We start from the raw sequence: 27,616 nt of genomic DNA, 5'->3' as shown, positions 1-27,616 counted from the left end.
TTCATATATAGGCACATGTAGAACACTGCTGTTTTTTCACTGCTGTAACGTGTGTGTTCTATGAGTTTATGAGGTGCTTTATGTAGATGAGTCCAGCAGCCCTTGCCCTGCACAGCCATGCCGAAGGAAGCCCAGTTTCTTAGCATCTCATTTACATTTTGTGGGGAAATCGACTAATTAATCATGTGGCTATTTACCATCTCATTACTGTGGAATTTGTGCTCCCTCCACTGGGCCAGCTTCTCTAAAAAATATTCAAATCTCACACTTGCTTGCTTCATTTGCTTTGGATTTTTTGCTCCTTCCAGATCTTATTGGGGATTTAGGGATGCCATCTTCCTCACTTCATGATTGGAAGTATTGTGGGAATGTTTGGCAGCTGGGCTGCATGTGTTAGATAGCACTATTTTTTTTTTTATTTAACTAAAATTCGTGTGTGTGTGTGTGTGTTGCTTTATTTCACAGGGGGATAGAATGGGTGAGTCTTACCAGTTTCCTATCTTTTGCTACTTCTGCACCCAACAACATGGGGCTGGTGCGAAATGAACTGCAGCATGTCGACCTGCCTACTGGTGAGACACACACGCGCACAGACACACACACACACACACACTATTATCATCTGTACCTGAGGGTATCAACCAGAACTTTTATATTGTCCTTTTTTCTTGAGAGTTTTGTTTTGGGTTTCTGCGGCCTTAACAACAAAGAAAATAGACACTTCGGTCTCTGTCACTCAGACTTTCTCTTTTATCTGTCTTTCTTTGTCTGTGTGGTTCTCAAAGAGACGCTTCCATTTCCTCTCCCGAGGATACTTACACACTATCCAAATTAAGGTCCAAGTTAAACAGTGTTAGGGCACCGCCAACGGAAGCTTAGCTCTGAAAGTGAGATCCATCATGATTTCCTGCATGTCTGTAGAATTACTGTGTTTCTGCCTCCTCCGGGAGTGGAAATAAAAAAATGTTGCTTTTCTGGGCTGAAAGAGCAGGATGTCTCAGTTACCTAAGGTGACGAGGGGTTAGGAAAGTTTGTTTAAGGATATCAGTGGAAATAAAAGAAATATATTTGTTGTTGATCCTTCTTTCTACAATATTAGAATTTAGACATAATTTTGGGATATAAACAACTGAAAACTTTCATGTTTTTTAATTTTTTTTTACTTTAGTCTGATCCATCCAATTCCTCCATGTTTTTTTATGGACACAATAAAAATATTATGGTCACTGTGGTGGTTCATTTACTGAGCCTTTGCCCTGTGTTCATTAGAACAATGGCAGGGCTAGCTCGACGCTTTATTAACCCTCTTAAGCACCAGCATCGTCAAAGTTAATAGTCCTTGGCATTACCTTTGGTTACAATACCACACACCATCCAACACACTTAATTGTTTTTTTTGTTCAGTTGTTCTTTGCTGCAAATGTGTAGACAGGCGACAAATTAAAGGAAAGGTGCCGGGTCACCTTGCGCTGCCAGACCAGCATCACTGTGTCTTAGTGTTTATGCTACATCTCACTGTAGAATTAAGGGGAAAAAAATTGTAATTTGGTGTTTTGATGGTGTTGGTGTAGAGTTTCACTCTTCGAGGCAAGGGTTCAGGTTTTTCCATTAATTTGTCACCCATCTGTAGATGCTGGCGGTGCAGACAGGCTGTGTGCCTTTTACTGTCCAGGTTCACGTCTCTGTTGTGCAGTTTGGCCCGTCATATTTTTGGAAGTACATTTTGTTGGGCTGTCTTACCGAGAGTTGGGCAGGAAAGATCAATACCAATTTCATCTGTTTAGCCTAGCGTAGCACTGGTTTGACAAGGAAAACAGAAACAGCTCACTAAAACCCACAGAAACTTAAAAACAGATCTTTCAAGATATCTTATTTATAGATTACAACTTAAACTTCTGCAAAAGCTGAATGCATTCACTTGAAATTCTGAGAATTATCTTGGAAAGTTAGACAAAACTTTTAAGATTTTATTTAATTTAATTGAAATGAGCGGCGATGACTCTGCCCGTTGGGAGAGTGGTGGGGTGTTGAGTAATATGTGCTGCATATTGCAGTGTTTCTCCAGGATCACTTGAACCAGTTTTGGTTCGAGGGTATAAGACCTAAAGTATATTCAGGCTGACTCAGAGGATGATAGTATCCCCCTGTAGCAGTAAAGCCTACAGTCAGTCCCGAGACACACACACACACACACACACACACACACCAGCAACACCGGGTTGTATGTCGCAATACTCTTTTTATTGTGTTCTTTTTTCCTAACTTTTACATGCGTGGCACGTATCCACCTCAGCTCAGCTCAGTCCCAGGCCGGGCAGCTGCACACTGCCCGTCCCCACCTGGCGCCGCTCTCAGAACCCACTGCCCCACCTCTCCCCTGTAGCTGTGCCCCGAACCACACCCCACCGCCGCACCCCCAATGCTTCAAATCTAAACTAAAGAAAACTGTGTTAAACTAAGTAATCGGGCCATTATTACTCATGAAATGAAGCTTTCACATTTTCTCTTAATTTCTGAGATAATTATGTTGTTAATTCAGAAAAAAAGAACAATTTTTTTTTTTGTCAAGTGAATGCATTATGCTTCCATGAACTTGATCATGATTTAACAAGTATATGTTTAAAAGAACAGGTATAAATTGCCATTTTTAAACATACACCTAAACATTATGGACTAGACTCTGTAAGTCAAATTCATACAAATTTGTTTCTGTTGCTCAAGGCTGTGTGTTAATTTCAGTTATTCAAGGAAAGCACAAAATTATGTTCTGTTCTTAAATAATTTGTAATTTATCCATAAGATTAATCCCCTCAGGCCGGCAGCGTGTGCACTTTACAGCTGTAGCGTTTTTCTGATAACGTTGTTAAGACTCTAAGATGGAAACCGTCTTCCTGTTGTCAGTTGTGGTGATACTTGGCTTCTGCAACCGTGATTGCAGCTGCCCTAAATGGATGTGCTGGTTCTCTATGAAAGGATTTTTTTTTAATGTGCAGTATAGATAAGCTGTGAAATGCCTAAATATTTATTACATTTACAGAAGATGATTATGTGTTACATACACATACATGATTATTTCAGGTGTCAGCAGCTCAGCCCTTTGAGGTGTCTTTCCAGTAATAATCCATTCAATGAAGCGTTTCAAGCTGTGACATTTCCATGTTAATGAGAAGTCTAAATTAATGTCCCTCTGGTGTTTCTATTGTATTTGCTGCAACATGGGTTGTAGTAAAAATGTGTTTTTGTAAATGCACATTTGACACATGAGAATGCAGCCTGTGAGGTGATAAGCTGAAGACTGACATGTGACTCCTCCCACTCGATAGAAGTAAGGAAGTATAAATGGTGAGCAGTGCTTCATAAGCCTCTGATGCACCTCAGCTTTCTTTATTTGACATGCTCAGCTATTATCTCCCCCTCTGGTCAGCTCACATTTTAAACAGGTCACCTTCCTTAGTGTCCTTTGCAAAATCAAATAAGGACTTCCTTAGGCAAATGTGATGCAATGCACCTGAAGGGCAGTCTTGTTTTGCTTGCAGGGACACTTTGATGCTCTGCATAATGTTGAATTTCGTGACTGGAAAGTTGCGAATGTTAAGCATGGATTAGAGCAGATGGGTAGAATAAGTTGTGTACAGCTTTCTCTCCTGGCTCTGACAAAAGCGATAAAACCCGGATGCACCGGCACTAAAAAGAAATGAGATGGATCAGCCGTTTCACTGGTATAAGGAAAGATACCATCTTATGTGTTCAGTTATCACCTCCTCTCACGTTCTCCCTCTCTGTGTGTGTTTGTTGTGCTTTCTAGGCAGATGCTTTGCATTCAGAGGCGAGCGTGGAAATGATGAGCCTCCCATTGAGATGAAAGTGTCTCATCTCAAGTAAGTCACCAACTCTCCACATCAACAAAAGTAAATACAAGCAACAGCACGCAGTTGCCGATGTTTTCACCTGAGATACGCATTTATGAGTGCAGACTGTGCGTTTCTACATTCACAGCAGCACACAACCCTTTGCCTTACCTTTCACGGAGCCATCTCATCTATGGATCACATTCCATTTCTACACATTTAATTCAGGAAGGTGTGATTGGTCCTGGAGTTTTGTCATACTCAGATAAAATTCTAATGGAAATCTGTAAAAAGGGCTTGAGACCTGAGAGCGGTCCTTAATTTGATTTTTCATTTATAATTATTCCCCAACCTTCGTTTATTCACGTTGCGCAGCGTTTGGGCGATGTCATCTTTCATTGCCATGTCTTTTGAAGGGCCTGTGCAATTCAGGTATAAAAATAAATAAGAGCATTCGTTTACAGTCGCAGCGCATTTCTTTGAGAAATTAAATTATAAACAAGGCTTTCATACAGCAGCTGTTTGTTGCTCTCTGTGGAACTAATTTCATCTTTCAAGGGCAACATATTTTGTCAAGCTTTGTGTGTACATTAAGAATAGCATATTGTAGATAATGCATTGTAATGGAAAGTGGCATTTCTGATTCTTCAGCCTACATTAGGAGACTACTGACAGAGCATTTTTACTTTATTGCCAGTGGCAGCAAGTGTTCTGTCCTGTGGTGAAAAGAACAGGCTGCGGTGGAGGCAGTGAGTTAAAGGGTCAGTACAGAAGCCATGGCCATGAGGCTGTTATATATGATATTACAAGCTGCAACATAAGTGGAGACAATTAATGTAGTGCTTAGATAGAGCCATTCTGTACAGGAGTGTCTGCCATTCAGTGCTAACTACAAACTATTTCTCCTCTACTAACTGCTTTCACAGCTTTAGTGATGAGCAGTAAACCCACATCTGTCTCAGTCTGAACTGATCAGTGCACGGTGTCTTTGCACTCCTTTTTACCGATCATAACCTATAAGTTTGGCCAGTTCATAAACCCATATTTTCTTTTGCAAGAACTACTTCTGCTCAGATCAGTTCACTCAAAGGTTTTGCTGCTAGAAACTTACTTTTTCCTGTGTGCTGATGTGTTTGTGGACCTTAGAGTCCTGAGAATGGACCCAGAGTGATTAGTCAGCATTTCCTGTGAATATGTAAACGCGAACGCAAAGCCCTGAAGGGAGCCGAACACCGTCGACCTCAGTAGCTGGTCTCTGTTTAGTTTTGGTTCAGGTCCATGTTTTAGTTTTTTTAATCAATGCAATTGCAAAGAGCAAAGAGGGAAAAAAAAAACAAGAAATAGATTGTAAGTGTGGATTCCACTAATGATAGCAAAGCTGCTGGATAACAAGATGTTTAATTCAGGGAAGAATCTATTTCACCTCCAGAAACGGGAAGAACAACACAGACAAGCTCCAGCTGCCTACAGTGCAAAAATTTGTATATGAAAACAGTGAGTTTGTTTTTGTTTTTAAATTTACAGCTCTTATGAAAGCAGGAAGCTTCATTAGATCCACACTGCAGCGCCACATTAAAGTAAAAAAATATATATACATATACAAAAAATACTTTGCCACATAGGATGAAAAGATAGAACTAGATAATACTCTGTCTACTGCAGTGTTAATTTTGTTGACGAACTATTTTTGTCATAGTTTTCGTCAGCGACCCTTTTTTTCATGACGAAAAACAAGATGATAACTAAATAGAAACTACCTAAAAGGCTAAAAACGACGGCGAAATTGACACTTTCGTCAACAAATGAAAACGAGACAAAAATGCTTGGCGGGGCGACATCCAATCAGAACTGATTTAATTTTGTCACAGGGCGGGGCAAGTTAGGAAAACATCCAATCAAACGCACAGTTGCACAAATTTGATCTAAACCCGGGAAGGCCACACTAGCCTGTAATTAATTGTCGTTACTTCAGATAGAACTAAGTTGTAGACAGTGTCAGCAGGGAGGAAGAGAAGAGCCGATGTGAGGACACATTTCTCCTTTGACGTCGTGACAAGCATTCAAGCATTAATAATATTCCATAACTTTTAATAAATGTTTAATTTTATGTGTGTATAATGACTAATTCAAGGGAACTGAAGAAAAAGCATTTACATTTTGCACCCTTTATATTTTGTGTGCGTGTCATTGTGTGTATAAACATGATAGAAGTTTTGAATGAATTGAAGTTTGTAGAGGTGCAGAGTGGGATCATGTTAACAGTCCACTAACCTTTGGCTGACATCCACCAAGATCTTTGAGGTCAATTTAATGATTTATTAGATCAAAACTGACAAAAAGCCTTCCAACTTAGAAACTATGATTCTAACAAGTGTGGTGTTTATTAACACGTCTCTGTTCTGATCTGAAGGTCAAAGTGAGAATAATGCTATATAGAGCCATTTTAGACGAAGTTTCTTACTGCCATTGTTTGTATTGACAGCATGAATGATATATGGGGATTCTAAATATCACTTTACTTTGGATCTGGCCTTTTCTTCAAGGCCAAATTAGGTCTGAGTGCTTCTGGTCTCTCATGCATTAATGTAAAAGCAGAATCCTGCTTTTACATTAATGCATATGACTCCAACTAATGATGAGCATGAGTTATTCTGCTAATATTTTCTTCAATAATCAATCATTGATTTGAAAAATCCCGACCCTGTTGACTCTCCTCTTCGGTTGCTCTCACAGTGTGAGTCTATTTTCTGTTGCGCTCCTTTGTTGACCTCTGAATCCGACACTCTGAGACTCCACCTGGGGCTGGTGTTCCCACAGTTTGGCTTTTTTGTGAGATTTACCACAACAGGTTTTTTTTTTTTCCCTTTAGTTTAACATTTTATTTTATTCCAGCTGTCACTTGTTGCCATGGTTACGGCTATTACGCCAACACATCATAGCCTCGCTTTAAAAGGCAGCTAGGCTATGATGTGTTACTGAGGTATCCATGTCATGGGGAGGAGATAAAAAAAACAAACAATTAAATTACTGACTTACTGGTTGTATTTAGAATGAAAGAAGATAACATCTTTTCATACAGCGCAGCTCTCGTACAGCAGCTGAAGGTTAAATATTGGCTTTTGAGTAATTGCACAGTAGAACAGCAGCTTGTTAGCTTGGTCAGAAGTTTGGACAGCGATTATTTTGTGGATTTTTATACCGATACAGATCAGATCACACATCACTGTCTGATCTGCTGTACACTGTAAACAGTGTGGTAACTAAGCTTGAAGATAATCTGGAAAGTTGATCACAAAGTTGGAGCTGCTGAAAAAGCAAACCATGTTGAATTTAATTTCTTGTGCAGAAGTAAAATTGCGTATCTGTCGGTAAACTTCTTTTACCAAATGAACACAAAAAGTTTCTGAAAAAATTAAAAATGAACTGATTTCTTTACCTTTGCTGTAGTCATACATTGCTAACTAGGTGGCGGATCCTTAATGCATTTAACTCCTCGAGAAGCCTTAATATTGCTATAGTGCACAATGCATCTTTGAGAGTGTGTTTGTGTTTTTTATCCTCAGGCAGTACCTAGTGGTGGTGTTCAGAGACAAACCCTTGGAGCTATGGGACATTCGGACTGGGACTCTTCTCCGGGAGATGGCTAAGAACTTCCCCACTGTTACTGCACTGGTACAAACAAATTTACACACTAATAAAATGCTGGCTTTGTACCAAGTGAAGAAGAGAATCCAGGCAGGGTGGAGCTGAGTATCAGGAATGATTTGTGGCAGAAGGAAAGCAGCAAGAGAGAAAGAAAAGGTTTACAAGATGGTAGTGAGACCTCCTATAATGTGTGTTTTGGAGATGGCGGCACTGACAGGAGGCCGAGCTGGAGGTGGCAGATTTGAAGCTGTTAAGACTTTAATTGGGAGTGACCAGGAGGGACCCGATTAGAAATGAGTATATCAGAGGGACAGCTCAGGTAGACAAAGTTAGGAGAGGTCAGATTGAGATGGTTTGGACATGTGCAGAGAAGTGATAGTGGATATATTTGAAGAAGGATATTGAATATGAAGCTGCCAGGCAGGAGATAAAGAGGAAGACCACAGAGAAGATATATGAATGAAGGGGGTAGTGAAGGGGGACATGCAGAGGTTTGTATGAGAGATGAGGATGCTAGGGATAGGGTGAGATGGAGGCAGACGATCCGCAGTGGTGACCCCTAAAGGGAGAAGACGACCAATCCCCCACAACACAAAGATAACAGATTATGAACAAACAGGAACATATTATATTTCAAGTGCTCATTCAACTATACAGCTGTGTATCTACGTTTTATATTATAACTTGTGTGGCAGTGTGTTTGCAAACACCCATTGTTGACTCTTTCCTTTGTTAATAGTCTTGTACTTTTTGGGCCATCCTCTACTTGTGTTTGTGTAGGCCATTTGAAAGATTAGTCTGGAAAATTTCCCCAAGCTCAGCAAACAGCAGTGGCTTCATTAGGCCAGAGAAATGCTCATAAAACAAGAGTTATGCTGGACAAACTTTACAGTGAGGCCGTAAAATCGTCCACAGTGTGAATAAAAATGGCAGTAACCTTAATAATACATGCAGGCCTCCCCTAGCACCATTTTGCTGTCTCATTTCCATATTGATTACAACCTCGAGTCACCCAGACTATAGCCACAGTGCACCAGAAGGTAGACAGGAAAGCTGAGGAAAACAAATGCCCCGCATGCCTTAGTTTCATTTATGTGAGCATGCAAATCTCCCGTCTTTCAGTCTGTCTTTGTCTGCGAGTCATGCTGCAATTGTTTGTGTATGGGTTTGTTACAAAAGCTGCAATCCTCTGTGTATGTAAACAGGAGTGGTCCCCATCCCACAATCTTAAGAGTCTAAAGAAGAAGCAGATGGCTGCGAGGGAGGCCATGGCTCGGCAGACTGTGTCAGATGCTGAGCAGAGCAGTGTTGAGTCCTCAGTCATCAGGTGAGTGCTGCACAGCTCCAGAGTCTTGAAACCAGGCTTAAATCCATCTGAGATTACATGTCCTTTTTTTTGGTCCCAACATTAGAAGTTAAGAGAACATACAGAATTCTTGAAACCAAGTCTCAAACAATTGCTTTAGTCTTTATTATGTTTAATTAATAAAACATCATAATAAATAATTAATTCATTTGCTTGCTAGTTTTCACATTCTGTCATGCTTAACAGCCAATATAATATGTTCATATATATGTTTTTTTTATATGAAATAGTAATTTGCACTTTTTTCATATTAGTTCAGCTTCTCGAGAGTCCTTCCTTGCACCCTCTGGCAGCTGCAGAGGTTCCTCCTGCAGTACAACTACCCCTGCTGGGGACTCACTAGACTAGACCATAGTTGTAATCCTCCGTCAAAGTGTGCAGCAGAATAGCAAGATTTCCCACGAAAGTATTTCACAGGAGAATGTTTGAAAACAGACGCTTAGGTGGGAGAAGAGCCTGTCTGTTATTTTTTTGTCTTCCCCCAACAGTCTCCTGCAGGATGCTGAGAGCAAGTCAGAGACGAGCCAGGCCATCTCAGCCAGGGAGCATTTTGTATTCACTGACACAGACGGGCAGGTGTACCACATCACTGTGGAGGGCAACACAGTCAAAGATGGTGCACGAATTCCACCTGATGTGAGTCCTAAGACTGTGTGTCTTTTTTTTTTTTTTTTTTGGTCATTTTACCTTACATGCTCTTGTGTTACTTCAAGGTCGTCCACACTGATCCTTGCAGAAAGCTGCTCCTACCTGCTTTATATCAATCTCTTTCCCTTTCGTTACTATTGTGTTAATCCTTTTTGTACACAAAGATCAAAATCGGATTATTCTTTTACTTGTTTACTCTCTGCAAACATCAGGATGTCTCCTAGTGCTGCTTCTTCCTCTGACTTTCTCCTTTCACTCTCTGTATTTTTCTCTTATCTGTCAAATGTATTAACAGTGGTAGAGAGCAATTAGTTACATAAAGAGTTATTAAATTACAAAGTAAATACAGTTGGTATCAGTTAAAGTTTGGGAGGGAAAAAAAGTAATTAAATAGTGTTTACGTTTTTAATAAAGCGGTTACACTTTTACACAGAGTAACTACTGATCAGTAACCTTCCACCATCTGTTTATCAGTACTCTCTGTTTCATAACACACACTGTTCTTTTTACTGTACTTCTCCTTTTACACACCATATCTATCACTTCCAGTCGCTTTTTCAGCTAAAAACTGATAAGTGCCCTTTTTTTTTTATATTCTTTCTCCACTTTGGATTGTCTTATGTTTAGATGCTAAATATCTCCTCTGTGTCACGTGTTTTACTTTACACCTGCACTGTGTTATCACTTTACTCAGAAGAGGCTCTCCTTTCCGGTTGTTAGCTAGTGTCTGGCCAATTTTCCCCTCCATAAAGTAAATACCACCTCTCCCTCTCTATCCTGTGTCCTTCAGGTTATTTGTGGGGACTTGTGCAGGGGATGATATAGATTTTGGCTCCACAACAATTTGTTGCCAACCTAATGTCTCCTTTGGTAATAAACTGAATGCAATCACGGTAAAGGTTTTAAAGATAAGTTGTACAGCTTTATGTTTTTTTGCCAGTCCCCACCCCTCTGGGAACGTGTGTGATCTTTATCTTTATTTTATTTTTGAGGATGTCATCAGTTTGTCCCAGATAGTGTTTAGCACGTGTTCACCTCACTGATACACAGCATGGCTCAGGCTTCAGGAAAAAGAAAGCGTGGCTGCATTTATATGTAAAGCAAGTACATGTTAACCTAGCTATTAATTTGCTCAGACAGGAAAATGGCCAGCCTTGTAAAAAGAAACAAGCCATTACTGAGGACAGGATTTCTTTTCACCTGGATGAATTCAGGATGCATTGGTAACATCATGGCAGTAGGATTTTTGATTACCTTACAAGCCAGTATGTCACCACTAACAAAGAACCTTTTGATTGTTAATTAAGAAAGTTTGAGTTGCCTGAGCCTCCCTCACTTTTGGAAGACTTTGACTTTTTGGGGCTCATTACTTTGTTCAAACTTGCAGTTGTTTAGAGCGTAGTCATGCTGTAGTGTAGCACCTGCTGCCATTGGGTGTCGATTGCCCGCATCTTTCCCGTCACCGAAGACGGCACAATCTCATATCTTTTCATTATCATTTCATATTTTTTTATTTAAGTTTTTTATTTGACTGAGCAGCACTTATCTTGCTCCGTGTAGCATTTCTAAAGGGAAACTTTCATTCATTTCTTTTGTGAACCAGTGGATTCTTTGCTAGTTCAGTGCTTTGCTTTCCACCACACAGACGGATACCAGAGGTTTACCTGGGGATTTTAAAGCCTTATTTTTGTGACGGCTGCAGATTTCTTTCTCAAAGATTTGCATACCCCAAAGGTTTTACAGTCTTTTCGGGATGATAGAAGATCTTCATATCTCTGTCGGGAAAGTGAAGCAAACTCTCCTAAAAAGTTTTGTCCTATCACACACTGAGGGTGAGCTGACACTTAATGTCTTCACATCAGCACTCAGTTTTGTAGCATAGTCTGGCCTTATTCAAACCCAGATGCTGCGCTTGTTTACCACTCAGCTGCCAGGCATATATCAGTTTATTGTCTTGTTTTCTTCATGTTCAGACATGAAATGCTTTTTTTTAAACTACCCAGTGGGTTGGCTGCATTAAAGACGTGACTTGTGAACATAATAACATAATTCTTTTTGATGTCTATCTCCAGTTATATGATGGGCAATCATAAACTTCAGACTGAATGTCTGAAGGATCATGGACTTGACTACAATTTATTTCAATACTCAGGAGGACACAGCTACGACGACTCACTAGTGATGCTGGCAGTATTCACCTCTCTTTTAATGCCCTCCTCCCCCTGTGTTGCAGGGGAGTATGGGCAGTATAGCCTGCATTGCCTGGAAAGGTGACACCCTGGTGCTTGGAGATGTGGATGGCAATCTCAACTTCTGGGACCTCAAAGCTCGTTTGTCGAGGTAACAGCTAGACTTAAAAACGTTACGCAAGTTTCAGTTTTGCTTTGTGGTGCTTTGATAAACAAATGATTCATAGATTGTAAGCATAGTGAGAAAATTAATCAATAAAGCCCATTTCAGACATGCAATCCTTTTATTAATCTGCCAGTGTCTGAAATTGTAGATTTACTGTTTGAAATCGCACACGAGGCACTTTTGACTTAGTAACATTTACACATCTGAATGCATGGCACAGTAACAGATGGGCATGACCCAGATTAAGACTAAATCTCTCCAGCATCTTCTCTTATTGCCAAAGTAGCTTTCAAAATATAGCCACAGAAAATGTTGACCTAATGCTTCATATGGCCCTTTATGTGCTCTCAAATCTTGTGCATATTACATTATATACTGCAAGTACTCTGGTTGATTTTCGCCATGTTGCTTGGATGTTTGAATGAAAGAATAGCATCATTTTAACACATTGATGAAGCCTGATGTTGCATATCTCACCCTCCTAAAACAATGGACCAAGTCATTTTTTTCAGGTTTTTCAGAAAACACAAAAATCTGAACCAAATATTTAAAATGTGACGATTTAGACAAAAATAAAGATTTCATTTAAAGAAAATGACTTATCCCATTATTTTAGGAGGGTGATGATATGTACCATGTAAGAAAAGGCATTTGTTGCATTCTGCACAAATAAATAAATATTATTAAATACATTTTTAAAAATTCAACAGATGGTTCAGGCTCAAATGTCAAATGAAAAACCCACAAAGTTTGTTAGTTAGTTCATTTTCTATTATTGACATTTTTAGAGGGATACCAACACATCGTGGCTGGGTGAAGAAGATTCGCTTCGCTCCGGGGAAGGGCAACCAAAAACTGCTGGTCATGTACACAGATGGAGCAGAGGTCTGGGACACCAAAGAGGTAAGACTCTATACACCAGCTCCACATCTTGGAAGTTGCAGATGAGATGTTATGAATTCCCAGCATGCATCACCTCACTGCACTGCGTAACTCAGATGTAAAAAAAGGTCTTTACGTTCATAGCAGTGGTTTAAGGGCTTACTGTGGCATACTTGATAGGTTTCCATAGAACTGTATTCACTGGGGCACGGCAGTATTTCTGTGGGGTGTATTAAACTAATGTCCTTTCTGAAGCTAACACTGTAGTAATAGTACAACTGCTGCAGTTCTCCTGCTGTGTTGAAAAATCATTACTGTGTGTGTGTGTGTGTGTGTGTGTGTGTGTGTGTGTGTGTGTGTGTGTGTGTGTGTGTGTGGTGTAAGTACACACATGTAATTCTGAAAAGCTTTCTCCTGATATGTAGAAGCTCAACCGTAACAGGATGGATGATCGTGGTTTCTGAAGGCGACTTGAATCCCTGCTTCCTCTTTAGCTTTGTTTACCAAAGTCATCAACATCCACAAAGTCCCCTCTGAGCAGTCTTCTTTTCACCTCGCCAAAGATTCCTTCTGGCTTGTTTACATTCCAGTTGGTTATTTAATCTAAAGTTTTAGACTGCATTTTGTTTTCTGTAGCCATGCTACATTTTTTTTTGTTAGCTTACCCAGCAGCAACCAGTGTTAGATATTAACCAGCAGATTAAATCGCACACAGGTTGTGTGTTAAGAAGGGTGAGGCAGAAGGAAATGTCATCATGGAGCACTGTTTTTAATCCCCAGTGATAAAATCCAGACAGCAGATGGATCAAGCTGCAGAGGAAAATAAGAAATAACTATAGTGTAACAGAAAGAGGTCGGAGCAGTTAAGAATGAAGGAGAATTTTCTGTGCTCTGCTGACAGATGGGTCACACCGGAGATGATGTAAGAGAGCGACATGGCACTCCAAGAATCATGAGGAGTAATCTAAAGGAGAATTCCATAACAGCATAGATAGTGGTTCCTGACTCCCTGCTCTCAGAGAGCCAATCAACAGCTGAACTGGGAAACAGATGACCCAGTCGGGATTTTGCACTAATACATGCAAACAGAGTGCACAGCAGTTTCAACAGTTTGCTTGTTAACAAAGTAAAAATGTGGTTACTGTACTTTTAGTCTTTCTTACAGGGTCCATAACACCATTCTGCTTCCTGTTTTACTCACTGAATCCAAAAACCATTCCATGTTGTCTTTGTCCAGTTAAGTTTTGCAGAAAAGTGGCGAATCACTCAACAGCTTCCTTTACTTATTGCAGACTTTATAAAAGAAACAATTAGGTTTCAGTTTAGATGTCTTTTTTTTTTGCAGGTTCAAATGGTGAGCAGCATGCGCATTGGTCGCAATGTGAACTACCGCATCTTAGACATCGACTGGTGCACATCAGACAAGGTTGTGCTGGCGTCGGACGATGGCTGTATCCGAGTGTTGGAAATGGCCATGAATCTGCCAGCTATCGCATGGATGAGCAAGACCTGACAGGTGAGTTAAGGTCCTTATATGCACTCACTCAGCTTGTAATGCTGATAAAAGCTATGGTCTAATATTGTGTTCTTTCTAATCTGTGGCGAATACGCACAGATCCAGTGTGGTGCCCTTGCTTGTTGGTGCCCCGAGCTGCCCTCACTCTAAAGGTTTTTCTTCTGCTGCAGCCTTGGTCAGGAACCTTTACCATGGATATCACTCAAGTGTGAGTCTCACCTTTGAACAAGAAAATAATACATTTATGCCTATTTAAACCTTCACCTAGCATTTGGGATGTGTTGACAATCTAGAAGACCCTGGAGAAAACTCATGGAAAACCAAGCAGCTCTGCACTAAAGGAACCAGCATCAGGAATTAATGTTATGAACTGGTTCAAAAATCACCAGTAGCTTTATTCTTGTTTTCTTGTGCTGTATGCGCACAAAGGAATTTAGTAAGAGAAATCGACTTGGGAAGTGGAGTTCTGGCATTGACCAGTCTGAGATGTGACCGTCTGATTTTTGAATAGCCGTGTAAGATCTGTTTTACTGTAAGCTGTAGTGGTACATCTATAGAAATAAAAAAAGAGTATGGGTTCCTGCCCTGAAATCAAGTGGTTGTGAGCAATTGAGCAGAGCAGCACACTGATTGTTGCCAGTAGTTTCAATTATTGATGTCCACACAGCGTGCATCGGTGATGTAGAGGAACTGCTCTAAGTTTAACTGCATTTAAACATGTGCACTGTAATACTGCTCAACTTGGGGAGGACGATCGATAAGCCATCCTCTGTTGAACCTTGCTACTGTTACGGTAACAGACTGATCTCCTCTCACATACAGTAAGTTCTACAGAGCGTAATGAATCAGTAATGAGAAGGATTTTAACTCTCCTATCTAAGTTTCCCCTCATTAATTCATGATGCTGACCTATTTTTCAGATTGAAATAAGGATCATCTGGTTTAAAACTTAGTAATGTCCATCCATTTTTAAATCACTTTGAATTTGAGGTTGATTTTTTTTTTGTGGGTCTTCTCAATAAAAATAGTTTTAAGAACAGTTATAAAGTTGTCTTGATTTTCATCCAATTTGCCAGACTGAAGATTAAAATTATAAATGTAAAAAACATGTATGAATGTTAAGTAAGAGGTCTGTAAGACTAAGCCTTCATACATTTTCTTTTACCACCACAGCTTCTGTCACCCACCCAAACAGTCTAATAAAAATCACCAGTATAAACAAGTCACTTCAGTAAACTGCTCAACGTGGGATTCGGCAGAGGCTGTCCTGAGGGATACTTTTTAAGCCAGATGTAGTTACAAACCCATTTAACTGAGCCTTGAGTATTTCACTGCTTTCCAGCTCCCTCATCATAAGTAAGGCAGCAGAATAGACTTTGCCTGACACCAAGAGATCGACTTCTCTTTAAAAGGAAGTTTTCAGATTTCCACTTAATATCGGGTCAGGTTCTATTTAAGGAAGCTGTTAAAAGAAGCCGTTTGACTTGCTTTGATCCTTCTGTTTCAGAGACTACACGGAGAAAGCTGAGATAAAGGCCTTATCCAGGAGCAGCTCAACTCATTATCAAAGTGAGTTACGCACTGTCCCTCTGTTACCTAGTAGTAATTTCACACGGTAACTCAATATTATTGTAGTGTCACAAACGCCAGCAATCAAAAATGAATGTATGCATGTCATATCTAGTTCCAGTGTTAGTTTGTGTTTGTGTACCATGGGTTTATAGTTGGAATCGCAGAGTCCTTAGTGCTTAGACAGCAGGCCCAAAGAGTATGTAGTCTGTGGGTTGACGGATAAGACGAAACTCCTGGAACAGCCCCACTGGGCCTGCTGTGTTAGAGAACTGTAATTGGCCCTGGCTGTGTTTTGATTGTCTGTCTCTGATTGGCCCCCCAGTGATATGAAGAGTGTGCTGCAGGACCCGGAGCTCAGTCTTCTGCAGCGCTGCCTCCTGGTCTCACGGTGAGTTACAGCTCTGCGTGGAGTTACCAGAGTCTGTCTTTTCACAGATTGTGCTGTGTTCATGAGCGTGTGCTGGTACCCCAGGGCGATTATTTTGTTAACATTCAGACAGTGTATCTATGTCAAAGACTCATAAAAGTTTTAGTTCCAGAGTTCTAACACAAGTGCAAATGTATAAATTCTAAAATAAAAGGAACAAAATAGCTCTCTTGCTTACTGACTGAAATATGGTGTGATGAATGTGCAATATAAGGTATAATAAAACAAAATACATAATAGGACAAGGCATACAGTGGTTGGACCCCATATATTAGTTGCACTGTAAGTTATTCACTCTCACATAAGAAAAGTAACAGAGTAATATTTTTCTGCCAAGTTTCTGGAGGCTGGAAGTCCTCTCATCAGCCAGTATTATGGTATGTCCATAGGCATTCATACAGCCACCTATAATTATAGCTCATAACTCATTTTGCAGTCTTTACAGCCCGTATTTTTGCACGCCCACCTCGATGCATCATTGTCGGGACTACACATTCACAGTTCACAGTAGTATTTACAGGGCCGATCGTGTTCTTGCCTAAAAGGCTGGACTTCATCTGAATCCAACAAACTTGTCTTGATTTCATCTGACCAAAGAATACTCTCAATATTCAGGCTCATCTTCATGTTTTCCAGAACAGTTAAATACACATTGTCAGTTGCCAGAGAAACTTGAATTTTCATTGTGTGTTTTACACCACTAGATTGTGCAAACGGCCATCTGTCATTTTAGTCAGATGGCCACTGCAGCTCTGTATCTTATTCAATACCTTCTGATTGCTACTTCAGCTTTGTTTCATCAGATTTTTTTTTGGCCAGTCACCCCATCTTCTTGTGCCATTTTTCCATTTTTTAAAATCTCACAATCAGATTTCATTTTCCTGGGCAGTTCTTTTCCCACAGAGCGCCACGATGCAGAAATGCGGATAGACTCAGTGATGTTTTTCTTGCATTGACGTTCTTTTTTTTTTTTTTTCCCAATACTCTTCTTTTTAAAAGTATTTGCTTTTTTTATTGCTTTGAATTGTTGAGGAACAACTACTTGTCAACAGAGAAATTAGGCTATTATTGAAAGATCACTTGACAAGGCTTATATTACACATGGGCGTGCTCACTTTGGCTCAGTGCTGTACTGGATATTTTAGAAGTAATTTCTGGTTATTTGAGGAACATTATTATAAAAAAATGTAACTATTTAATTAAGAACAGATTGGAAAATGAACAAGAAGGTGTAAAATTATGAAGCAAATCAAATAATTTTGTTTTTAAGACACTGAAATTATCTGCAAAATGAGAGCATATATTTGCTGTAACTATAAAGTATAGTTCTGAAGCTCCACAAAAAAAAGTATGAGACTTGTGCTTGTGTCAGCAACTCTCATCTCGTCTCTGCTTCAAACTTTCATTTCCCTCGAGCATCTGACAAATCTAGAGCAGCCGGTATGAAAAAGAAAGGCAATATCATCCCCCTGTTTGCATCCTGGTTATTACTGCTCTGATTTACCAGGAAAGTCTAAAAGACCGTTTTTTTGTTCCTTGAATACCCTGGCCACACTCTCAGTGAGAGCTCGTGATTATGCCTTTGCATCTGGCTCCTCTCAAGTTTCCCATGCCATTGTTAATGTCATAAGGTAACCTAGCAACAGCTATGTGCCAGTGCCGAAATGTTAAAGGAGGCTGAGGAAAGTAAAGATGGAAGAAAAGAGGTTGGAGGAGGAGGAGGAGGAGAAGGAAGGAGAGGGGAGCTCACTTACGGACAAGGCCGTAGGCTGGATGATGGAAGGAACTGTGGTCATTAATGAGCAAATGAGTAGGAAAACCAGGTGCCATGCTGATTCAGACATAGAATCTGATTAGTCCAGTGAAAAACATTACTCAACTCTAAACTCAGGGGATGTGTTTTTGTGGTAAACCTGCAGGCTGTTCGGGGATGAGTCAGACCTTCACTTCTGGACAGTGCGTCCCACTACATCCAGGTCGTTTGCACAGGCCTCGTCAGCTGACCGTGTCCACTTCAGATGGTCAGGCCCAAAACGAGGGAGCCCAGCCATCACCTCAGAGCCACCTGGACATCTGCCACGATGTCTTGTGTGAGAGCTCTTACTTCCAGGTCAGTGTGTTTACCTGTGTTCTCTTGGTGGCAAAATTGTTGCAGCCAACATTTAATAAATGCCCTCAGGAGGCATCCAAAGGCAGTCGATGTCCTCAAGTCAGGCCACGCACAAACAAACACAGACAGGCTGTCATCCACGGTGTCAGCATCCTCCCGGTCAAACAGTGAATTCCATTACTAATGACACCGTGCAGCTCTGCTGTGTTCTTGCCCACATTTTTAAGCCTTTAAGGTCAACTCCATGCTTACCTCTCCTTTGAGTGATTCAAGCACTCATTGGATACACTCTTTAAAAAAACGTTTCATTTGTTTGTGTTTGTGTGATTGCTTAGCATTCTGCATTGTTGCATCAGCGTCCAAAGTCCTTGTAAACGGTACCAAGGCTCTTCTCTTTTTAACATCAGTTGTCAGACTAGTTTGATGTGTTATTCAGCCCATTGTGTTGCCACGTTGTTACGTTTTTCCACTCAAAACATTTTTTCCTATTTTGTGATGGTGATGTGGCTCAAATTGTGTCTGTGAACAAATGTAATTTCTAGTCTGCAAAGAGATAATTTGAAAAATGTGATGTAATTAACAATTGGCCTACTGTGCCCATGGAGATTTTCTGGATTTATTTATTTTTTTTTTTTTATCGACCTTTTTTTACCTGCTGTTTCAGCCTCTGTGTACCCAAGAAAGTAAAGTAAGGAAAGAACCTTTTCCATTTTTGATCAAAGATGATTTAGCCAGTTAAAATGGTGCCACAGACCTTTAGCTGAAGGTTTTAAGTACCAAGAAGCAAATGTACTGTCTCATTTCACTCAGTATAGTTCCAATTAAAAAGTCTTAATATCTTTTTTTAAAGGGATTATGCTCCATTCTGTTTTTTGTGAAAGTTGCACTGCCTGCTAATGAGGGGGCCACGCAGTGATCACAAAGTTAGAATTTACAAAGAGCTACTAAGACAGTGTGCAGCAGCATTTGGCTCATGTTGTCATAAAATGGTTTCAGTGGCAGCAGCCTGGCTGTAATTACTAATATCCCAGACTCCAATACAGAGCACACAGCTCTGAAGTTACTAAACTCATTTGGTATCTCTGCAAGGAAGTATACCCACGGCTATGACTTGCAGAAAAATTCATCATCATAAAGCAAAGCCAAAAAGCAGCTTCTGTTGTAGAAAATATGTTCATGTAGCCGTTGTTGTAAAAAAAAAAAAAAATCTACTATGCTGCCATCTCTCCACTAAAATTAATTATTTTTCACATCTACTGCTGCTTTTATTTTTCTTGCTATCTTTTGCCCACTGTCCAGTACAGTCAGTACATACAATCACACAGTCCCAGTGCATGCAGTGAGTAGCGGGGATTGCGCCCACACATAATCATTTCTTTTAACAGGCCTGTTAAGGCATGCATGGGATGCCCTGCTCTCCTTAAAGAATATATCAGAGGCTAAAAGTTTTCTCAATCTGTATTTCCACCTTCACTGAACCTCAAGGTGGCGAGGACCTGAACTTGTTTCTTTTCCTCAGGCCAACAATCTTGCCTGAGCTAAGGAAGCCAGGGAAACATTTTCACCAATGCATCGGTGGCTTTCTGCATGTCCTCCAGTTCCCTTTATGTCAGTTTAGTCAGTATCACGCATCATTATGGGGGTATATCATCACACCCGGGACTCCCACAGAGCTGACATGGCCTTCAAACAGCTGCTACAGTGATATGTGCATCATTTTCCCCACTGACAGGAGTGTTTGAGTGACTTTCCAAGCCATCAAGTCTAGGTACATTTCTAAAAAAAAAGTCATAAATGTGTCTGGTGAAACTCAGCTAGCATGCTCTGTCTCTTCCACAGAGAAAGCTCTAAAAGAACCTAAGAAATGACCACGTCTGATAGAGTCCATGCACACAACCCCATTAGAAAGACGTCATTATGTGGGAGACTTTTCCTGTCACTGTGTTAGTAAAGCAGACAAAGAATTGGTCATTCAGTTACATCCAGTTAATATAATGTATGAACAGGATGTGAGACATTCGCATCTGGCGAAGACTGTTCATGCAGCTTTATGCCACAGATGGAAGAGGTGTCATCATCAACTCAAGACATAAGAAGGCAGCTCTAAACGTTTCCAGACATTACCTGACGGAGGTGCATTTGAGAACAAAAATGTCTGACACAGCCACATCGGACTTTGAACAGGCTTTAACCTGCCTCATCCTGGTACAAAGTCAGTGTGATGTCAGATAGCACCTATGTGACAATAGAGCGAGTCAAGTGAATTCACAGAGAGAGTGGATCATTGTGTCTGCAGTCTGTCCAGGAGCTCCTTAACCTAAACCGACAGAATATTTCTTCCTGTGACTTCATCTCTGAAGTTAACTGTCTGGCAGGGAAAAATATGATCTCCTATCAGAAATAACTGGGAAACAGGCACTAATAATGAAATACAGTATAGGAAGTACTGGCACCCAAGAAACCTCTGAATTTTTAAAGGCATAATAATTATACTTTCCATCTCTGGTATCTGTGTTCCTATAATTGTCTTCCCATCTCTCTCTCTCTCCCTCCTATCATTACTCGTTTTGTGTATAATGTATGCGTACCAACTTGTTTCATCTCTGTCTCTCACACACACAGTTTAATTATGGACTTCTGGAAACACAAAGCAAAAAATTACACTAAGTTGCTGCTCCTTGTTTTTTCTTTACAGAAGTTCCAGTTGGATCGAGTTCACCTGCAGGAAGTAAAACGCTCCAGTTATGAACACACTAAGAAATGTGCCGACCAGCTCCTCCTTCTGGGTCAGGTAAGCATGACACTGCCACACTGCCTGCATAATTAAAGTACATCTGCATGGAAACTACCACTGTTAGGAGTCATGTGGCATAACTAATAAAAATATCTGCTCAAATATCTACTTAGACTATATACCGCACTTTCTATTGCACACAAATATAAACCTTCTTAGCTGTGTTTACATGCATGCTGGAATGTCATAAATGGTTCATATCGCACTGAAGAAAATAAGCGCTGCTCCTGTCCTCCTTAGCTTCTCAGCCTGCGGGGACTGACATCACCTCTTTCCACTCTGTGTCGCCACTCTCCCTCTAATCACAAGCCGCAATCAGCCGGCTGTTTGCCGGAGGTGCAGTTATCCAGCAGGCAGACAGGCAGAGGCCACTCGGTGCTGACCCCAGCATGAGCTTGAGCCTTCATCTACACCAGATGAAAAGCATGATAATAAACATAATTTTCCCTTGCAGCTCTGTCTTGTTCAGCTCGTACATAGTGGTTACCTACCAGAGCTACTAATGCCTTGTTTCTTTCTGCTACAACAGTAATTACACTCGCATCTCTTTGTTGTTGCTCTCAGACGGACCGGGCAGTGCAATTACTGTTGGAGACGAGTGCAGACAACCCCAGCTACTACTGTGATTCACTCAAGGCCTGCCTAGTGACCACCATCACCTCCTCAGGCCCCTCACAGTCTACAATCAAACTAGTGGCCACCAATATGATAGCTAATGGCAAGCTTGCAGGTAGTGTTCCTCTACATCTGATACCAGATAGAAACCTTCCACGTTTTGTATTGGATTAAATCAATCAATCATATCAGTCTGGCTGATAGTAACAGTGTGTAATGAAACTATTCCATTGCTTTCAGGGCAGAGTTGGCCACCTTGGGTACTGATAAGCCATAATTTCTCTCTCACGTGTGCATGTCTTGTCAATCTTTTTGCTGTTTATCAGAGGGAGTTCAGCTGTTGTGCTTGATTGACAAGGCAGCAGATGCTTGCCGCTACTTGCAGACCTACGGGGAGTGGAACCGAGCCGCATGGCTGGCTAAGGTAACTCAGCATGACGGCATCCATCAGCAGGATGAAGAGCAGATACTGTGTAATATTTGGATAGTGTAAATCTGTGGGCATGTGAGTTGTTGGTTTGTGAGTGATTACAGCGCCATCATTTATTCTATGAATTTAGTTTTCCTTTTAGCTCTTCCAGTAGCATTGCAAATACATCAGGGAACTCTCAAAGTGCTCACTTCTTTGAGCTGCCTTTGAGCTGTTTAAGTGCAAGAACCACCTTGTTCTTGCACTTGAACATATTCTAGCAGGGTAGATGCATATTTCCAGTTACAAGCACAGTTTCACTGTTGTGCACGGTGTGCTTGCTTCCAGGTGCGTCTGAATCCGTCAGAGAGCTCAGATGTGCTGAAGCGCTGGGCAGAACACCTGTGCTCCCCACAGGTCAACCAGAAATCCAAAGCCATTCTGGTGCTGCTTTCCTTGGGCTGCTTTTACAAAGTAGGAGAGATGCTTCACAGGTACGAACAAGCTGCAGATTCAGAGACAGGAAGATGTGGCATTACTGTAAGATCAGACTCTTCATGCAAACCACAAACACTTTTATCTATTCTGACCTGTATTTATCCCATTTAATCAAAAATGTAGGGATATATAGGGTCACAATTTCTTCTCTAAAATGAGATTCCCCTTTTTTACCCTTAAGTTTTTTTGTTCTAAGATTTTACACTTTCTCAGTTAGCTCCTGTCCTTTTCTTCCCGAGCATATTGAAGGGCACGTCTCTTACCTCAGCATCGATCTGCTCTTGGTATACCGGTCCCCCACCTTGACAGCTCATGTTCTGAGATGCTTCTGGCAGCAAAAAGCTCTCACAGGGAATTAGAGAGGCATCGGGACGACAAGGTTGATATATGCTTTAGGAACACGGGCATCAAGGCAGGGATGATACTGGTTTCTGATACTCCCTCTCACCTCCTCCTCCTCCCTGTATCTTTCTTTTCTTCCTTCCATCTCCTGGACAGTATGAGACACTTTGATCGTGCCGCCCTCTTCATCGAAGCCTGTCTGAAGTATGGGGTGATGGAGGCCAATGACTCGTCCAATATCCTTTCTGAAAACCCATTATTGTGCTCTAGGGGCCATTTATACCCAGCGTTAGCTCCGGTGCTAACTCTGTCCATCTCTGTTACAGGTATGCACCTGATAGTAGGCAGCTTCACAGTGAAGGTCGATTTAGATGCTCTGCAGAGCACATTGAGCTCTATTTAGCACGTTCCCATTAGCCAATAGCACATTGTGGTCACAGAGTGCAGTAAGAGAACTTTTACAACCTAACTTTGCAAACATGTATCTGTGGTCACAGTTTAGCAAATATTTTGTATCTATAAGCTGTCAATATATCAGCCATCTAATTTAAACAATAGGGCAGCCTGTAGTGTCCCCGTACTACTCTGTCACTCAACTGAGGTAACCTGTAGTCCTCAACAATAATTCATGTATATATTTGTCCTACCAAACTCTTCTTTTTATCAGCCACATTTTTAATGCAGATCACTTACACACAGTGCTGTGCTCTCTGTTTTATCCAATACAAGCTGCGTGTGATGTGAGCGAGAAAAAGAGACTCTGACATTCACCTTAAAGCAATATTTCATCTTGAAATCTCTGCTGTGTAATAAGATATCTGTTTGACTTGTCAGACCTGTGTTTACTCTGTTTTAACCACAAAGAGAGTTATGATTCACGAGGGCCAGATCAAGCCAGGCTCTCTTTGAGCGCAGGTTTGTGTTGGAGAAGTGACGGTAATATCAAACAGCATTTCAGTAAAAAAAAAAAAAATCTCTCTTTGTGAGACTTTGTGAGTGCATGAGCCTGTACCGCCCACATAATTAATGTTTGCAAATTTAGTAAGAATCTGTACTCACTTAAGGCAAACACACAATGTGGAAGAGGCCGAATGCAGTTGACACAGCTAAAATCAGTGCAGTCAGCACAGCCCACCAATAAATCCTTCCTTTATGAAGTTCATAATTAGAAAGGTGATGATTCAAAAATTTCAGTTTGTGCTTCACGTGATGTGTGTGAAAGGCTGAGTTCTCCTTAACACACATTTGCACATAAACTTATCGAGGCTGCGTTTTTGGACTATGCGCGGCTGCTGCGCACGCTGGGCCTGCGGGAGGGCGCTGCTCTGTGGGCATCGCGAGCTGGCAGCGCCGGGGAGCAGCTGATGGAGGAGCTTTTTCAAGGAGAGGGAGGTATAGCAGAAGCCATTCTTGGCGAAGAGGTCGAGCTGGGCCAGGAGAGCAAGGAATGACCGTGAAGATGGGAGATTCGGAAGACGATGGATGGCCTGCTGTTTGGTGTTCATCACGAGTTAGCCATTCAGTCTAACCTCAGTAACCCAGCAGGCATCCAGGAGAGTCGTGATCATCATCTCCACATCAGTATGAGGGGTTTACTCTGTCATTCAGTCAGTGGGTTTGCTCTTGTCTGTGACTGTAATGAGACTGGGATTTCTTGGTGTTTGGTGAGACCAGTGTGTCTGTGCTGTGTCAGTGTGTGCGTATCAACCCTGAAAGAAACAATTTCCTTGTTGAACTTTTCCCCCCAAAAAATCAGTGTGTGTTTTGGTTGATTAATGAATTCAGATGATTTGGTTTTTTGTTTTTTGTTTTTTTATTTACTTGTTAAGCCTTATTTTGTGTGCCTGTATTAATTCCCAGGAACTGTTGTAGCGCCACAGGTTCAATTTGCCTTTATTTCTGCTGAAATTAAGAGTGGCAGAATTTATTTATTCCCAAGTAAAGGTTCTCTGTTCCCATTTGAAAATGCACTTCATTTAAAAATGTCACTACTGACAAGTTCATTTTCAAATGACATGGCAAATTAAATTTCTTTTTTAATTTAATATCTTTTTTTTTTTTTTTTTTTTTTTGCATTCACTGTAACCAAAATGCTGCATAACTTGTTTGAGAACTGCTTGACCATCTCTGAGCCATGCAGTAATATTGCAGTAGACGGACACACAGCATACTGGAGGCTTTCTGCAGCAGGTGGTGTTTTATAAGTAATTGACCAAAGCCTGCTGCTGCACACGCCTCTGCAGCTGTAATAGTTGGATGGCAGTAAAATTGCACAGCCAGCCCATACTGCACTTATTAGACACTTATTAATATATTATCTCCCTTGATGCCAAGGAGAGGGGAGTCTGACCGCTGCCACCTGAGGGATTAAGCACCATTTAATTAGAGCATGCAGAGAGTTCTGTTCAGTCAGACGCACAGTGGTTGTTTGTTAATCCATTCCAATAATCCAAATAGATTTTTTTTTTAATTTTTCTATTTTTACTGAGGATCGAGAGAATGCTTTGCAATGTGTACTTTGATGTTTGTATAATGAAGTTGTTCTCTGTGTGTGTGTCACAAGAAGAGCTGTCAAAACGTGTCAGACCCCCGATGGATCATATAGTCTGTGCTGCTTCTACTGTTGCTCATCACAATCACAGAACTTGACACACTGACTTAGAGGCTGCCACCTTTCCTTTGCTTTGCTTTTGCCTTGTTACATGGTGAATCCTCCCGATCACTTTAAAAAAAAAAAAAAGCGTGTACGACAATGCAAGTCCTTCAGTGGTTGCGTGGTTAATTGCTTTGTCACGTTCAGCAACTTCATTCCCGGGACGTTGTAGTGCGTTACTGTGCTTCACAAACACGTCAGTGCTGTTTTTCTTCTGTGTTACAGTAAACCCCGGGCTGTGTCACTATGGCAACCCAGCCCTATTTTCGGGGGCTACATGTTGTTCCCGTATATCCATTTCACGTGGCACCCAATAACACACTGTAGGATCCCACAGAGTCACACAATCCAACTGAGGACGTGTTGTAGTTGACCTGAAGCTGTGTATCATCTTCCAATCATAACTGTATTGTGGAAGCAACATGTACTGTACTGCCTCTTTGTGATTGGGCACTAGTTTGATTAACACGTGCTGCTTTTCTTTATATGTAGATGAACTTGATTAAATGATTCAGGCATGTAGACAGGAGACAACATGCCTTTAGCAGGATGTTTTGTAAGAAATTATTGTAATGGTGTCAATGTTTAGTGCTTTTTTTCCTCCCATTGTTCTTTGTTTGTTGTTTGCACAGTGACCCTAATGCTTTAAGCTGTATAAATATTGCAAGAGAAAGGAGCTATATGTATATATGGATGGCAATAAAGTCAGTAACTTCATGTTTTCTGTGTGTTGCTACAAATCTGAAGACACAAGAGGGCGCTTTTATCCCTCAGTTGCAGGCATAGTGGCTGTGTTTTCCCTCTGGAGATCTATTATATCAAGCGCTCCTTTTCATTTTCCTCGTTTAATTTCAACCCAGGTAGATTGAATTTGAGTGTTCGTCCATTTATCAAGCTGTCTTAAAAGTTAATTAGTTCCTGTTTCAGCCACTTCCGCGATTAATTACTTCTTTTCTGCTCCCATGGAGGGCCAACAGCTGGCTTCGGCTCTCTGTCCAGGTCTAACCGTTTTCACTCTTTTCTTCTCCGCAGATTTATTCATTGACGTGCAGCACAAAGAGAAGAAAAACCGTGTGGAACAGAAGGCCACACAAGCGTCCCGGTTGTGTTCCTTTAATGGCTTAATGAATAACTGCCGGAGAGCCGTTACAGCCAGGTCATCAGTATGCGGGGCCTCACAACAGCTTTTCTTCTCTGTTCCACTGCTTATACGCAGGCTGCCACCCAGCTACCCACGCTTCCCGTTTTCACCTTACATGTGCTTTGCTCCTCCTTTTCTAGCTGTTCTTCCACCAAAGCAAACTCATGCCAACTCGTGTTCTTGCTGCTCCCCATCTCCTCTAATTTCCTGAAAGACTTGTTTCCATCTGCTCCTTAGCTTTCACCTCTCCGGCCCCCTTTCCTAAAATAAAACTCAAAGCAGTTTCAGCTGACAGAATATTAAGAGTGTTTGCAACCAGAGCTGCAAGGAGCACTTATGTTCATTTAACAGATGGAAATTACTGGCCTCCACTGTTTCACGCACATACTGCGAGCATTAACAGCCAGCTCCAAATCAATCATATACGGTAGTCTTGCTGTTCCGCATTCTCAATCATCTGTATAAGTAGCCATTGAACCGGGCCTCTGTGTGCAGCAAGCAGAGGCAGAGCCAACACTGCACGGTCTGTGAGCTCCAGACAGTGACCTACAGCAGGTCATCCAGTTCCCATGAGTATGTTCTCCTATGGCGCTCCTGACAGATAGCTTTATCTGGGATGGGCAAGTCCAAACCTGCTCATATAGCTTACTCCTCTTCATTTGTGTGAGATGTTTTGAGATTTATCCCCCCCTTCTCCTTGCTGAGGGTTACCACTGAGCTCATTCCTCATTTTCTGTGTAATTATCCTTTCTTCCATTGTTTTCTTAACCTCCCCAGACATTTCTGAGCATTCTT

The 27,616-nt window shown here is 41.1% G+C and overlaps 1 protein-coding gene across 1 annotated transcript in view; it reads left to right on the top strand.

Moving 5' to 3' along the window:
- Window positions 1-26,397, top strand: part of wdr11 (WD repeat domain 11) — a 59,307-nt gene extending 32,910 nt beyond the window's left edge. The window contains 21 exon segments of the mRNA XM_030748463.1: window positions 466-572; window positions 3,806-3,878; window positions 7,412-7,520; window positions 8,699-8,820; window positions 9,348-9,495; window positions 11,741-11,847; window positions 12,651-12,765; window positions 14,090-14,219; window positions 14,222-14,260; window positions 14,360-14,468; window positions 15,768-15,787; window positions 15,790-15,829; window positions 16,155-16,220; window positions 18,179-18,251; window positions 18,253-18,369; window positions 21,065-21,160; window positions 21,728-21,893; window positions 22,105-22,202; window positions 22,536-22,681; window positions 23,184-23,263; window positions 24,279-26,397. Coding sequence (XP_030604323.1) covers window positions 466-572; window positions 3,806-3,878; window positions 7,412-7,520; window positions 8,699-8,820; window positions 9,348-9,495; window positions 11,741-11,847; window positions 12,651-12,765; window positions 14,090-14,219; window positions 14,222-14,260; window positions 14,360-14,468; window positions 15,768-15,787; window positions 15,790-15,829; window positions 16,155-16,220; window positions 18,179-18,251; window positions 18,253-18,369; window positions 21,065-21,160; window positions 21,728-21,893; window positions 22,105-22,202; window positions 22,536-22,681; window positions 23,184-23,263; window positions 24,279-24,478 — 2,161 coding nt within the window. The 3' untranslated portion in view covers window positions 24,479-26,397.
- Window positions 26,398-27,616: the final 1,219 nt, after the last annotated feature.

The sequence above is a fragment of the Archocentrus centrarchus genome, chromosome 15, assembly GCF_007364275.1.
Source record: "Archocentrus centrarchus isolate MPI-CPG fArcCen1 chromosome 15, fArcCen1, whole genome shotgun sequence".
NCBI lineage: Eukaryota > Metazoa > Chordata > Actinopteri > Cichliformes > Cichlidae > Archocentrus > Archocentrus centrarchus.
This window is presented reverse-complemented; position numbering and strand designations above follow the sequence as displayed.